The sequence below is a fragment of the Wickerhamomyces anomalus genome, assembly GCF_001661255.1.
Source record: "Wickerhamomyces anomalus NRRL Y-366-8 unplaced genomic scaffold WICANscaffold_1, whole genome shotgun sequence".
NCBI classification, from domain to species: domain Eukaryota; kingdom Fungi; phylum Ascomycota; class Saccharomycetes; order Phaffomycetales; family Wickerhamomycetaceae; genus Hansenula; species Hansenula anomala.
The window spans coordinates 52,171-65,686 of NW_017567110.1; the positions used below are offsets into that span (position 1 = coordinate 52,171).

The 13,516-nt window shown below is 33.4% G+C and overlaps 6 protein-coding genes across 6 annotated transcripts; 2 read left to right on the forward strand and 4 right to left on the reverse strand.

Annotated features, from left to right (window-relative positions):
• Nucleotides 1-901: 901 nt before the first annotated feature.
• On the reverse strand, nucleotides 902-2,566 carry GAL1 (galactokinase). The gene has a single exon (XM_019186044.1). It carries the CDS (start codon nucleotides 2,377-2,379, stop codon nucleotides 1,018-1,020), a length of 1,362 nt encoding a protein of 453 aa, XP_019040762.1. The 5' UTR covers nucleotides 2,380-2,566; the 3' UTR covers nucleotides 902-1,017.
• A 394-nt stretch (nucleotides 2,567-2,960) lies between these two features.
• GAL10 (bifunctional UDP-glucose 4-epimerase/aldose 1-epimerase) lies at nucleotides 2,961-4,925 on the forward strand (the record flags this gene model as incomplete). Its single annotated transcript, XM_019182846.1, has 1 exon — nucleotides 2,961-4,925. One exon carries the CDS (start codon nucleotides 2,961-2,963, stop codon nucleotides 4,923-4,925), a length of 1,965 nt encoding a protein of 654 aa, XP_019040763.1.
• WICANDRAFT_75766 (uncharacterized protein) lies at nucleotides 4,922-5,902 on the reverse strand (the record flags this gene model as incomplete). The annotated part of the gene is made up of 1 exon (XM_019184257.1): nucleotides 4,922-5,902. The coding sequence occupies one exon, from the start codon at nucleotides 5,900-5,902 to the stop codon at nucleotides 4,922-4,924; it is 981 nt and encodes a 326-aa protein (XP_019040764.1).
• A 254-nt stretch (nucleotides 5,903-6,156) lies between these two features.
• On the forward strand, nucleotides 6,157-7,236 carry GAL7 (UDP-glucose:hexose-1-phosphate uridylyltransferase; the record flags this gene model as incomplete). The annotated part of the gene is made up of 1 exon (XM_019181090.1): nucleotides 6,157-7,236. One exon carries the CDS (start codon nucleotides 6,157-6,159, stop codon nucleotides 7,234-7,236), a length of 1,080 nt encoding a protein of 359 aa, XP_019040765.1.
• WICANDRAFT_59643 (uncharacterized protein) lies at nucleotides 7,225-10,926 on the reverse strand (the record flags this gene model as incomplete). The annotated part of the gene is made up of 1 exon (XM_019182847.1): nucleotides 7,225-10,926. The coding sequence occupies one exon, from the start codon at nucleotides 10,924-10,926 to the stop codon at nucleotides 7,225-7,227; it is 3,702 nt and encodes a 1,233-aa protein (XP_019040766.1).
• An 864-nt stretch (nucleotides 10,927-11,790) lies between these two features.
• WICANDRAFT_48472 (allantoate permease family MFS transporter) lies at nucleotides 11,791-13,218 on the reverse strand (the record flags this gene model as incomplete). The annotated part of the gene is made up of 1 exon (XM_019182610.1): nucleotides 11,791-13,218. The coding sequence occupies one exon, from the start codon at nucleotides 13,216-13,218 to the stop codon at nucleotides 11,791-11,793; it is 1,428 nt and encodes a 475-aa protein (XP_019040767.1).
• Nucleotides 13,219-13,516: the final 298 nt, after the last annotated feature.

Sequence of the window (13,516 nt, forward strand, 5' to 3'; positions counted from 1 at the left end):
CTAGATAAAACATGTTCAAGAACAGGCGTTCTCGAGAGAATATTCAAGGGAACAGGGAATAGCCGACCCAGAAAGTACACTTCCTTCGTGGGTCACCAAAATATGGTTGACCCAAAAAGTACACTTTCCTTGTAGCTCGACAAAAGGCCATCAACCAAGTTCATTTCAATGGCTAGTCAATTAAGAGCTATAATCTGGTGGTTTTGAAAGTTTATTTCACCTCTGACTGACTTCTTTGTCAACTAATTTAACCCGTAGATGGATTTCAACTAAATGTAGACGGAGATACTACTCACTATTTACAAAGGGACGAGCTAGATCACTAAGATGTCTCTATCCTAGAAGCTGTTATCCTAGCTACATGTTAATTTTCTGAAAATAATATAAATATTGTAAAATTAATAGCGTTTTATCTGGCTAATGCTTTTAATGATTGTGTTCAATTGAGAAAGTAAATTTTGAGCCGCGAATTATTGTACATCCTGGGGCTACAAAGGAATCAGGATCACTGAACCACAAAGGAACTGGCTGGTAATTGTACAAAAATGCCAACAATTTAAGAGGATAGGGTCCTTGGATTGACATCTGTATGTCTTGAGGCTCAATTGTAACACCAATTGGTGATTTGAGGGTCTTTTAAGTTCGTCAAGATTGATTTTTCAAGTAGTGGAATTTGACCTACCAGTGGTAGGTCAATTTAACAACGTACTCTTGACAAAACCCGAGCATTATAAGGCTCAATATCGTCTAGAGTGAGCTTCTAATCTCTATATACGACTATACACTGGTAATTGAGCGCCAAATAATTAATATTTCAATTAATTGTGCTTCCTGGGCCGACCCACAAAGTACACTTCCTTCCTGGGCCTTTGTTTTTTGACCCAGAAAGCACACTATGTAGTATGATTTAATGAATGTCAACTACAAAAGAATCTAGTTCCACAATTATATTATAATCAGGAAAATAATCATTTCATTGGTCTATAGACTAATTGTCACTCAATTGGTTTACTTTATTTACAACTCCACAATACAACTACCAGTTGCGGGTTTTGAAACCAAGATAACTTGTTTCAATTCATCTTTTGATAAATTTGGGAAATTTTTTTGATAATACTCAATTTCAATAGCTTTAATCAACTTTGGTAACTTATCAAAAGTTGTTAAGTGGACACAAGAACCACCAAATCCAGCACCTGTAACTCTTGAACCATAAGAACCATTTTCCAAGGCAATTTGGCATAATTCATCACATTTTGGTTTTGAATTTTCAATCAGATTTTTATTTGATAATTGAGATTGATTTAACAAGTTCCCAAATGATTTACAAAATTCAATTGAATCTTGATGATTTTGAATAGTATCATTTGATTCTTTAAATAATTTTAAAACTTGTAAAACTCTAAGAGCATCACCAAAGATATGTTTTGTTCTTTGATAAAGTTTTAATTTTGAATATTCCACTGGGAATTTATTCAAAAATTTTGAATGGAATTGATCAATTGATAAATTCAACGAGTTTGCAGCCATTTCAGTGGTGAATCCTAATTTTTCATCATTATTGAATTCAATTTCAATTAATTTCATTAATTTTGATAATCTTTCAATACCCAAGTAAATATCTTGACCATCCCAATGAGGTTTGTTTTCAATTTTTTCAAAATAATCATCCATAAACCCTCTTAGAGAACCAGTTGATAAATTTGAATCTTGAACTAGTGATAAATTGAATTTTTTAGCCAAGAATTCAGCACTAACAGCGGCTTCCACAGCTCTTAGATTATAGTTAATTGGAGCAGTTTCATGTTTATTTGCGGAAACCAAACTATTTGTAATGAGGAAAACCATATCATAGGGTTTCAAGATTGGTAATTGGAAAGGGATTCCAATTAATTCCGGTTTGAATTGGATTAATAAGGCTTTATTTTGTTCACCATAGATTGAGGCACATTGATCCATACCACCAGTGTTTACACCAACATAATGTTCAGAAACCACGGTTATTTTGGTTAGGTCATGTTTTGAAATTGAATCAACACCATTTGCTTTTAGAACGGCTAAAGTTGAAGCAACACAAAAAGCGGCAGAAGATGATAAGCCACCACCAGTTGGGACATTACCATCAAATAAAAGGTTTAAACCTTTGAGATTGGATTTGAGTAAAGATGGATGGTTTTCCAAGATGAATTTATGGGCCACTATTAACCCACATTTGAAGTAATTGACCCAAGAGAAGTTTGATTGATCAATCTCAATAACTGAACCATCAGAAGGTAATTGAAAAGTTTCTTGTTGGAATTGTTTGTTTGTATTTGATAGAGTGATTGTATTGGTATTATTTGTAGATACCGCAACTATAACATCAGCATCTAAAGCCATTGGCAGTACAGAGAAGTAACAATAGTCGATATGATCACCAATCAAGTTGACACGACCTGGAGAACGGGCAATGAATTGGGGTGTAGTTGCATAGTTGGAATTGAATTGAGAGATGAGGTTGTCATATCTGGTTTTTGTCTTTGGGTCCTCTGATGAGTAGAAGGAGAGGTCTTTGAAGGTTGGGATAGTGGACATTGTGGATATAGTTTATAGATGATGGTTAATGGAAGAACTAATGGATATTCCAAAGTATAAGTAGGCCATTGACAATGGTGTGATGTGGTGGTATTAACAGAAGTTACATTAGTCTACTGACTCTACTTTATTACTATACTCTATTATTACTTTATTCTAGTCCATAGTCTATTACTCCATAGTCCATCGCCAACTGTAAGGCACCTGCCCTTGCATACCCCACGAGTAATTCCGGGTGGGGACAATAGCCAGGGACTAGTGGAGACTACTACTAATTCAATAGAGACTACAACAATCACCTGTTGAAGCCACGGATTATCATTTATAACATGGGTGTTCCATACTATTGACTATACTATGTTATACCATCATCTATTAACTATACCATGTCCATCCTCGTCACTGGAGGCGCCGGCTACATTGGCTCACACACCGTCATCGAGCTCATCCAAAACAACTACAGCGTCATCATCCTAGACAACTTATCCAATTCTTCATACGACGCCATTGCCAGAATAGAATTCATCGTTGGAAGAAGTATCCCCTTTTACAACATCGATCTAAGAGACCATGACAAGCTATCCCAACTATTCCAATCTAATGATATCAAGAGTGTCATCCATTTCGCTGCTTTGAAAGCCGTTGGTGAATCAACAAAGATACCTCTAACTTATTATGACAACAATATCAATGGTACAATCAATTTATTGAAAATCATGAATCAATTCAATGTTAAATCAATTGTCTTTAGTTCATCCGCTACTGTTTATGGTGACGCCACTAGATTTGAAAACATGATTCCAATCCCTGAATCTTGTCCAAATGATCCAACAAACCCATATGGTCAAACTAAATACACCATTGAACAAATCATTCATGATTTATACAAGAGTGATCCAACTTGGAAAGCCGCTATCCTAAGATATTTCAATCCAATTGGTGCTCATCCTTCCGGTTTAATTGGTGAGGATCCCCTAGGAATACCAAACAATTTATTACCATATCTAGCTCAAGTTGCAATTGGTAGACGTGAAAAATTATCAATCTTTGGTAATGACTATGATTCTCATGATGGAACTCCAATTAGAGATTATATCCATGTTGTTGACTTGGCAAAAGGTCATATCTCTGCTCTAAACTACCTTGAACAGAATCAATCTGGGTTATTTAGAGAATGGAATTTAGGTACTGGTAAAGGTTCCACTGTTTTTGATGTTTATAATGCTTTTTGTAAAGCGGTTGGTAAAAATCTACCATATGAAGTTGTTGGTAGAAGAGATGGTGATGTCTTGAACTTGACTGCTGATCCTAAAAGAGCAAATAATGAATTGAAATGGTTTGCAAAATTATCAATCCAAGATGCTTGTGCTGATTTATGGAAATGGACTATTGAAAATCCATTTGGTTTCAATATTGAAGGTTATAAATGGGAACAATTTGGTGAAACTAGATTACATCATGTCGAAATCAAAGATTTTAAAATCTCAATAATGAATTATGGTGCAACTGTTCAAGATTTGAAAATTGGTGAGGAGTCACTAGTTCTTGGGTTCAATGATTTCCAAAGTTATAAATCAAATGGAAATCCTTATTTTGGTGCAACTATTGGTCGTTATGCAAATAGAATATCAAATGGTGAATTTAAATTAAATGGTAAAGTCTTTAAAACTGATGTCAATGAAAATTCAAATACTCTACATGGTGGTGCTAATGGATTTGATAAACAACATTGGCTAGGTCCAATTGCTCAAATTTCAGGTGATTCTACAATCTTGCAATTCAAATTAATTGACCAAGAGCAATCAAATGGATTCCCAAATCAAGTGGAAACTATAGTTAAGTTTATTGTTGGTTATAAATCATTGGAAATTGAATATCAAGCTAATTCTAATGGTCCAACTCCAATCAATTTAACAAATCATTCCTATTTTAAATTGGGTAATGACATTGATATCAATTTATCAACTAAAAAATACTTAGAAACTTCCAATGGCCTACCAACTGGTGAAATCTTGGAAATCCCATCCCAAAACTTCAAACTTGAAGATCGCAAATTTGATGATTGTTTTATCCTCAATGAATCATCATCAATTGATACAAGATCAAATCAATTGATTGAAATTTTCAAAGCTTCAACTCCCTCACATTCATTAACAATTCAATCAACTGAACCTTCTTTCCAATTCTACACTGGTGATGGTGTAAACATCCAAAATTTCCATTCAAGATCAGGTTTTGCAGTGGAACCTGGTAGATTTATTGATGCAATTAACTCACCAATTTATTCAAATCAAGTTGTGCTAAATAAAGATGAAACTTATGGTTCCAAAACAAAATATATTTTCAACTAAATACTTTGAATAATCTTGGATAACCCTAATTTCAATCCAATCTTGGGTTCCCATCCTAACTGTTTAATCTTGTCACAATTTAATAAATATCTTGAATCATTATAATTTCTATCATCAACAAATTCAATACATTCTCTATAATCCATATCAAAACCCCCACAAATTAACTTAATCAATTCTAAATTACTAATTTCATAATCATCATCTCCACAAATATTATAAACTTGTCCAAAGCATTCACCTCCCATTTGCTTCCCCCATATTAATTCAACACCTTTTAGGAAATCACTAATATATAAATATGTTCTTTTATAATGTCCATCTCCATGAATTGGGATCTTATCATCACCTCCTTTTAATCTCTTGTTCAACACATCAATAACCATGGGGATAATCTTTTCAGGATATTGTCCCAAACCATAAACATTATTAGATCTAATTATACTTATTGGTAATTTATATGAATAAATATATGATTGAATGATTAAATCACATGAAGCTTTTGTAGCAGCATATGGATTTGTTGGATTTAGTATCCCCTTTTCGTCAACAGTATTCTCTTGTTCGCCATAAACTTCATCTGTTGAGATGTGAAGAAATTTAATCTCCCATTCAACAAGTCGACAACATTCTAATAAATATTGTGTACTCAGTATATTATTCATTGTGAAGAAAATTGGATCTTTAAAAGATTTATCAACACATGATTCTGCAGCAAAATTGATAACTTGTGTTATATGGTGGGATTCCACAATCTCCAACAACTTATCAAAATCCTTGGATAAATCAAATTCAATAAATTCATAATTTGAATAACCACCCACTTTAATTAAATGAGTATTAAATCCACTTGCATAGTTTAATTTATCAATAACTAGGAAATCCATCTGGGGATACTTTGGAACAACATGGTTGACAAAATGAGATCCAAGAAACCCAGCACCACCAGTGATTAAAACATGCTCCTTCATAGTCATTTTGAAGCCTCTTATTTCATAGAAATAACAAAAAGTTGTAAAAACAGGATTTCATTGACTTTATTGTAAACTTCACCAGACCATCAGTCCACAGTCTAGTCCCCCTAGTCCCACGGAACAACTGACCATTATTTTTTCCTCGGACTTGGACGTAATTGGTACCTTTTTTCGAAGACAATGTGGTTTCCAGGTATAAATGTTTAAAATAATCCATTCAATTGTGAAATCCTCATCATGAATAACACCCATCAATCATGTCCTTTGACTTCACAAACGATTCTCATCGTCGGTATAACCCTTTAAACGATTCCTGGGTCCTATGCTCTCCTCATCGTGCTAAAAGACCATGGCAAGGTGCTGTGGAGGATGTTCAAAAACCTACATTACCTGAATATGATGCCAATTGTTATTTATGTCCTGGTAATAAAAGAGCAACTGGTCCAATGAATCCTCAATATGATTCAACTTTTGTGTTTCCAAATGATTATTCTGCTGTTAAATTAGATCAACCAGATTATTCCCAATCTGGTGAATCAATAAAAGATCGGTTATTAATTACTCAAGGTGTCAAGGGGAAATGTTTTGTTATTTGTTTTAGTCCAAAACATAATCTAACTCTACCATTAATGAACCATGATGAAATTGTTCAAATTGTGCAAACTTGGCAAGATTTATATAAATCTTGTAAAAAACAAGCTTTACAAAATGAAGCTCCATATCGTTATATTCAAATTTTTGAAAATAAAGGTTCGGCAATGGGGTGTTCAAATCCTCATCCTCATGGTCAAGCTTGGTGTTTAGATACAGTCCCATCAGAAGTTGATCATTTATTGAGAAATTTATTGAAATATTATAACAAGAACCAAACTCATTTATTTGAAGATTATATTAAATTAGAACAACAAGAACAAAAAAGAATTGTATTGGAAAATGATTCATTTATTGTTGTGGTTCCATATTGGGCACTATGGCCATTTGAAACATTGTTAATTTCAAAGTCTCATTTAAAATCAATTGAAGAATTTAATGAAAAACAAAAGTCAGATCTTGCTACGATTTTGAAATCATTAACAACAAAATATGATAATTTATTCAATACAAGTTTCCCTTATTCAATGGGGTTACACCAGGCTCCATTCATCTCTTCAGATGAAATAAATGAAATTTCTTGGTTTCATATCCATTTTTATCCACCTTTATTAAGATCAGCCACTGTAAAGAAATTTTGTGTTGGGTTTGAAATGCTTGGTGAAGCTCAAAGAGATTTAACAAGTGAACAAGCTGCTGCTAGATTACAAGAATTAGATGGCGATGTTCATTATTTAAATAAATAAATCTATAGATGACTTTTCACACATTTCTTTAAATAAACCATTTTGTTGATATAAGAATTTAGGTTCACCAATTTCCACAATTTCACCACCATCTAAAACTATAATACGATCATATTTTAAAATTGTATGAAGTCTATGAGCAACACATAAAACTGTACAATCTGTAAATTCCTCATTTATAATTTTTTGCACTTTTGAATCAGTTTCAAAATCAATACTTGAAGTTGCCTCATCAAGATATAAAACTTTGGAATTTCTAACCAAGGCTCTAGCTAATGCAAGCAATTGACGTTCACCAAGTGAAAAATTTAAACCACCTTCTTCAACTTTTTCATTTGATGATAGTTTCAATCCAGTTTTCCCTAATGCTTGATTAATTTCATCTTCACCAAATTGATTGAATGGATCAATATTACTTTTAATATCACCTTTAAACAAAACAGGATCTTGTGGGATAATGGTTAATTGTGATCTTAAATTAAATAACCCAATCTTGGAAATATCAACACCATTAATCTCAATCAAACCTGAATATTCTCCAATTCTAAATAAAGCATTCCCAATAGTACTTTTCCCACCACCAGTTCTCCCGACAATACCAATTTTTTCTCCAGAATGAATATCCAAATTTATATTTTGCAAAACTAGTGGTAAATTCTCCCTATATCTAAAACAAACATTTTGAAATTTCAAGTCCCCATTTTGGAATTGAAAGTCCTCTGTCTTGTATCTAGCCTCCTGTTCAATCTCATTTGCATAATGACAAACTCTTTCCACTGAATTCATTTCATTCTCAAGATCCGTAAAAGACCGTAATAACAAAGACAATAATAACACCAATTGAAGAATATAATTTGTAACCAATCCTGCACCTTCAGCACTTATATGGAAACTTTGGTTAACAATTAATAATAAAATAATCAAACAAAGAAAACAAGCAACTAATGTCAACATTATTGATATAAATCTTTGATTTGCAATCACTAAAAACCCAGCTTCATTCATTTCATTCAAAAAAACATCATTCTTCCTTAAGAAATCCTTGACCTTACCAAATGATTTAATTGTATTCAACCCACCAAGAGTTTCATTGAAATTATTATAAACAAATGACCTTTTAACAGCCTCAATTCTTTTAATTTCTCTTGCAGATGCTTGGTAATAATTAACCAACCCAATACAAATAACCACAACAAATGGGATAGCAATGGCAAACCATGGCATATAAACAACACATAAAACCATATATCCAATCAAAAGAGCAGAAATGTATAAAAATAATCTCAACTGTTCACCAATTTGATTATCTAAAGTTTCAGTATCTTTTGTAAACCTGTTCAAGATTCTACCAACTGGTGTACTATCAATCAAACTCATAGGTGCATGTAAAACTCTTGTAAAAGCACCAATGTTTAATCTTTTAGCAGCTGTAATTGATAAATAAGCAACCATAACAAATTGACAACCTGTAAATAAAACACAAAGAATTGTAAACATTAAATAAAACCCAATATAAAAACCTGATGGTTGATGGAATTTTTGTTCAATCCAATATGATAACCAAACATTAGCAAAGAGTAATGTAAAGACGCTTAATGTTAACAACAATAAATTCAATGGGACTGCTAAATAATACCTAGAATTTCCAGCTTTTAAATATTGTTTATAAACAACATATTTGATAGAATTAACAGCTTGTTCTTCATCATTAATCAACTCTTTATCAGTTTGTCTTTCTTGCACTTCAAAAACCTCTTTCTTTTCCTCCAATTTTTTAGAATTTCCAAATGACATTAATGTTTGAAACTCCTTATTGTTTGCAAAATCTTTTAGAGCACCAATTTGTAATGTTTCCCCAAGGAAAATAATTCTATCAGCTTGATGCACTAATGATAAATGATGAGTGGCTAATACTCTTGTCTTTTCTTTCAATATCCCAAACAAACAATCATTGACAATAGCATCTCCAACTTTTGCATCAACTGCACTTAGCACATCATCCAATAGATAAATATCGACATCTTTGTAAAGAGCTCGAGCAAGATTAATTCTAGCCTTTTGACCCCCTGAAAGTGTAACACCACGATCACCAACTTGTGTTAAATCAGAAAATGGTAAATTTTTCAGATCACTCTCCAGAGAACATGCCTTCAAGACCTTTTTATAACGAACTTGATCAAAATTTTCACCAAATATAATATTCTCACGAATGGTTGTACTTTGAATCCAAGGTTCATCACAAAATATTGACTCCCCAGAATACCTCAATTTCCCACTTGTAAACTTCCCATTTAGGGCTTTCAATAATGAAGACTTACCAGATCCAACAATGCCCACAACAACAACAAATTCACCAGACTTTATATCAAAAGTTGCATTCTGTACATTGTGAAGTGAGAGATCTTCAGCTTCAATTGAATTAGCATCATCTAAAACGTCTGGTGTGATTTCAATGTTTTCTTCATTGACTGCTAAATATTCACCAATTCTCTTGAATGCAACTTTCCCATCGGTAACCACACCAATGATTATAGGCAACATCATAATTTCTTGACTTAAAACACCAAATAAAGTAAGAGAAGAAAAAATATCTGCAACACTTCTTGAATTATCAACAGAATGTAAAACCAAGAATGAAACCATGGATATCACAGAAGGTAGAGTTAAAACAAACGCCATCATAATGTTTCTATAACGTTGCATACTAAACACAACAGAACTCTCCTTTGTTCTTATATTTTGATATTTCTCTTCATAAGCATCTTCCCAAGCATAAAATTTAATAAATTTTAAAGACTGAATCAATTCACGCACTAACCCAACCCGTTCATCTGTAAAGACATTTGCAACACCTCTTAGTTTGAACATTTGTTTACCAAGAAATGCTAGAATGAAAATGGCAACAAAGAAAACACCAATACCAGCTAATGATGAGACTCCAATGTTGATAATGACCAACGCAATAGCAATAATCACAGGTAGTGGAATAGCAAAACCCATAGGTAAAAATCCAATTGCAAATTCTAATCTTGTTAAATCAGTCCCCATTAATGAAGTCACTTTACTTGTTGTAAATTCCTTTCTAGATTCTTCACTAGTTTTGGTAGATTTTTCTAATAAACTCTTTGTCAAAATAGCTTTAACTTTAGAACCAACAAGCATTGAATGATACAAAGAGTGATTAACCAAAATCCCATCAATACAAACCAATACAGCACAACCAATTGCATAACCAATACCTTTATTAACTTTACCACCATTCAATATTCTTTGTTCAACAAAATTGACAAGTGCTTTTGTTAACAAAGGGAGTAAAACCTGGATCAAATCAGCAAGTACCTTGGCAAATAATGCAAACGAATATTCATACTTGAAAGTTAAAAATAATGATATCATAATTGATTTACCACTGTCCAAATGTGAATTGAAAATAGCATATGTCTTTTCAACTCCAATATCATCTCTTAAGTACCAAAGATCATTCGAGACTAAAGTTCTCTTATAACCAATTTTGTATAATGGTGTTAACCACCAAAATAAAACAGCAGAAAGTAAATTTGGTTTAGGAAATGGTGTTTTTTCTTCCTTTGATGGAATAGGTGGAACTTTTTTGTTCAAGACAGGAGTGAACAACCTTTGTTGTAACTCAGGGGTGTACTTTGAAGGTTTTTCTTCAAGATGTTCTTTCATTTTTGCTTGATTTAGTTGATAGTGAAGAATATAGAGGTTTGATGAAATATTCCCAACTATTTATTCAAAAAAACTTTCTCGTACGAGAGGTCTCTCGGCCGATAAAAAAAGCAAAGCTCTAATGACAACAAATAAAGAACAGATTATCCCAAAGAAGCTATTTCCTATGAGAAGGGGCTGCTGAGAAAGCTAGACAGTAGAATCTGTTGAGATTGGATTGCTATGTCTTTTGTGTTACCAGCAAAATATATTCAATCCAAAACGATAAACAAGCACTTTTTGCAACTTATTTCTTGATGAGAGGCATGGCTTTGTATTTATACACAAATGTGTTTGAAAAGTTGAGCATTCCATGATCTTCCTGTAAAGAATTTCTGTACCGTTTATTAAATTAGGTCTTGAATTATTGCATGTTGGTACTTTAAACTCATTTTGAGGGATGGAAATAAAAGAATGCAAAGGTCCCATTGGACATTATTATCGCAGCAAATTTCATTTCATAGTTTTAACCTGCATGCAATGAGCCCAATTTGTGGAAGCAATAGGAATTGTATTTAATAATTGTTTCTCAGATATGATTTTAAAACAAAGGGGGAGCTTCAGCTCTCAACCATCAACAACAACCCTCATACGCTGAAATCCATCACTTCACCAAACACTTTGTAGCCCAAGCTCACCAAGTTTTCCACTCCTCTCCATCACAAACAGCCAACATCAGCTTTCTGTATGCTCAAGTAAACATTTTGGATGTTGACAAAATATTTTTGAAGCGCGTATATTGATTTAACGATTACTAATATTTTAGCTAATCGCTAAGTGAATTTTCGCGAATCCTACAAACCTATAAGCTGCTCAAAATTTTCTTCATAAACAGTATCTAAATGTTGGATTCTCTTTATCAGTCAAGTCTGCAAATTCTGAGTTGTGAATGTGGTTGAATTCGGTCAAGTCCATTTTCTTCATATCCTGGTCTTTCTTCTTGTTCATGAACCAATAGGTGAAGTATATCGCCAAAATCAAAACCAATGAAGCAGCCTCACAAACAACAATTGCAATTTTACCACCAGTGTAGGGTGCTTCCGTGAAAGTTTGAGGACCAATGATATTCCCAATACAATAACCAATGAAAAAGATAGCAGTTGTTGTGATCTTCTTTGTATGACCTGCTGTGTTTGATTGGAAGCATGATAATGAACAAATTGTTGGCACTGGTATAACATATTGAAGAAAATAACCAGCTAGTCTTGCATTTTTACTTTCATTTGCAAATGCCGACATACAGGAGGCAGCAAACGCAAGTGCCATGGCAGCAAACGAAATTATCAATCTTTGAGGAATCCATCTGATGCAATATGCAAACCCTATACAACCAACAATTTCCACAGCACCACAGATACAATTCATTAGTAACGTTTGCTTTTGAGTATAATTGAAATCTTCTAATAACAAAATGCTTCCAAAATTAGTGAGTCCACCGTTAGGGGTGTTTGAAGCAATAGCATAAAGGAAGAAAAGCCATGTTAGAATATCAAATAATGATTCTTTAAATTGATATTTTTTGAAATCTTTATTCCCAAACCCTTGTTTATTCCCTCTTATTCTTTCAACCACTAATAACCTCTCCTCCTCGGTTAAAAACCAAGCTTTGGAGGGAGTATCAGGGATATGTATGACAAAAACAATTGAAATAACAATGGTTAATAACCCAGTGACAATGAATAAAACTTTCCAAGCTTCAAAAGAATATGATTCCTCATGAACAGCACAACCATAAGCAATCAAACCACCAAGTATGATACCGAACCCATTTGATGAAAACCAAAGTGTTGTTCTCATGAAATGCTCCTCTTTCTTATACCACTGACCAGTCAAGATCACCATAGCTGGAGAAATAGAAGACTCAAATACACCCAACAGAGTTCTAAGTGCAATAAATCCACCATATTTTGGAACAGCGTGAAGACATAGCAAGACACCCCAAATAAATATGAATACACCCGTGGTTTTGGCTAAGGGGAATCTTTGCAATAAAGCATTTGCCGGAAATTCAAATACCAAATATCCAAGATAAAATGCAGTACCTGTCCAAGAATACATATCACCTTTCATATTCAAATCGGTTTTCAACCCCATAACTGCTGCATAAGAGTTTGTAGTTTTATCCATAAATTGGCACGCATATAAAAAACAAACTAATGGAAGAAGATACAAGTCAATCTTTCTCAATAACCTCTTATCCCTTTCTTCATCCAGCACAACTGCTTTCCCCTCGAGATTCAACGCTACTCTCATGGCCTCATCATAGTTCTCCAGATTTTCATTTTCTGGGGTATGTGTTGACAATATTTCACCATGAGTTTGGTCGTGGGAATGTGTTTCCTTCAACTTTTTTTCAGACATCTTGATTGGTTTTACTTGAAGAACAAAAGAGAGATGGTTGATGATGATTTTCGAGGCACTTTATACTTCTTTATCAAGGGATACGCAAATCATGTCAACGAGTCCGATAACCAGATTTAGCCGAGTGTGGCCAGTGATAAGTACTCACGCTCCTCTCAAGAGTCTCCACTGACTTCCTCGAGAGTCATAT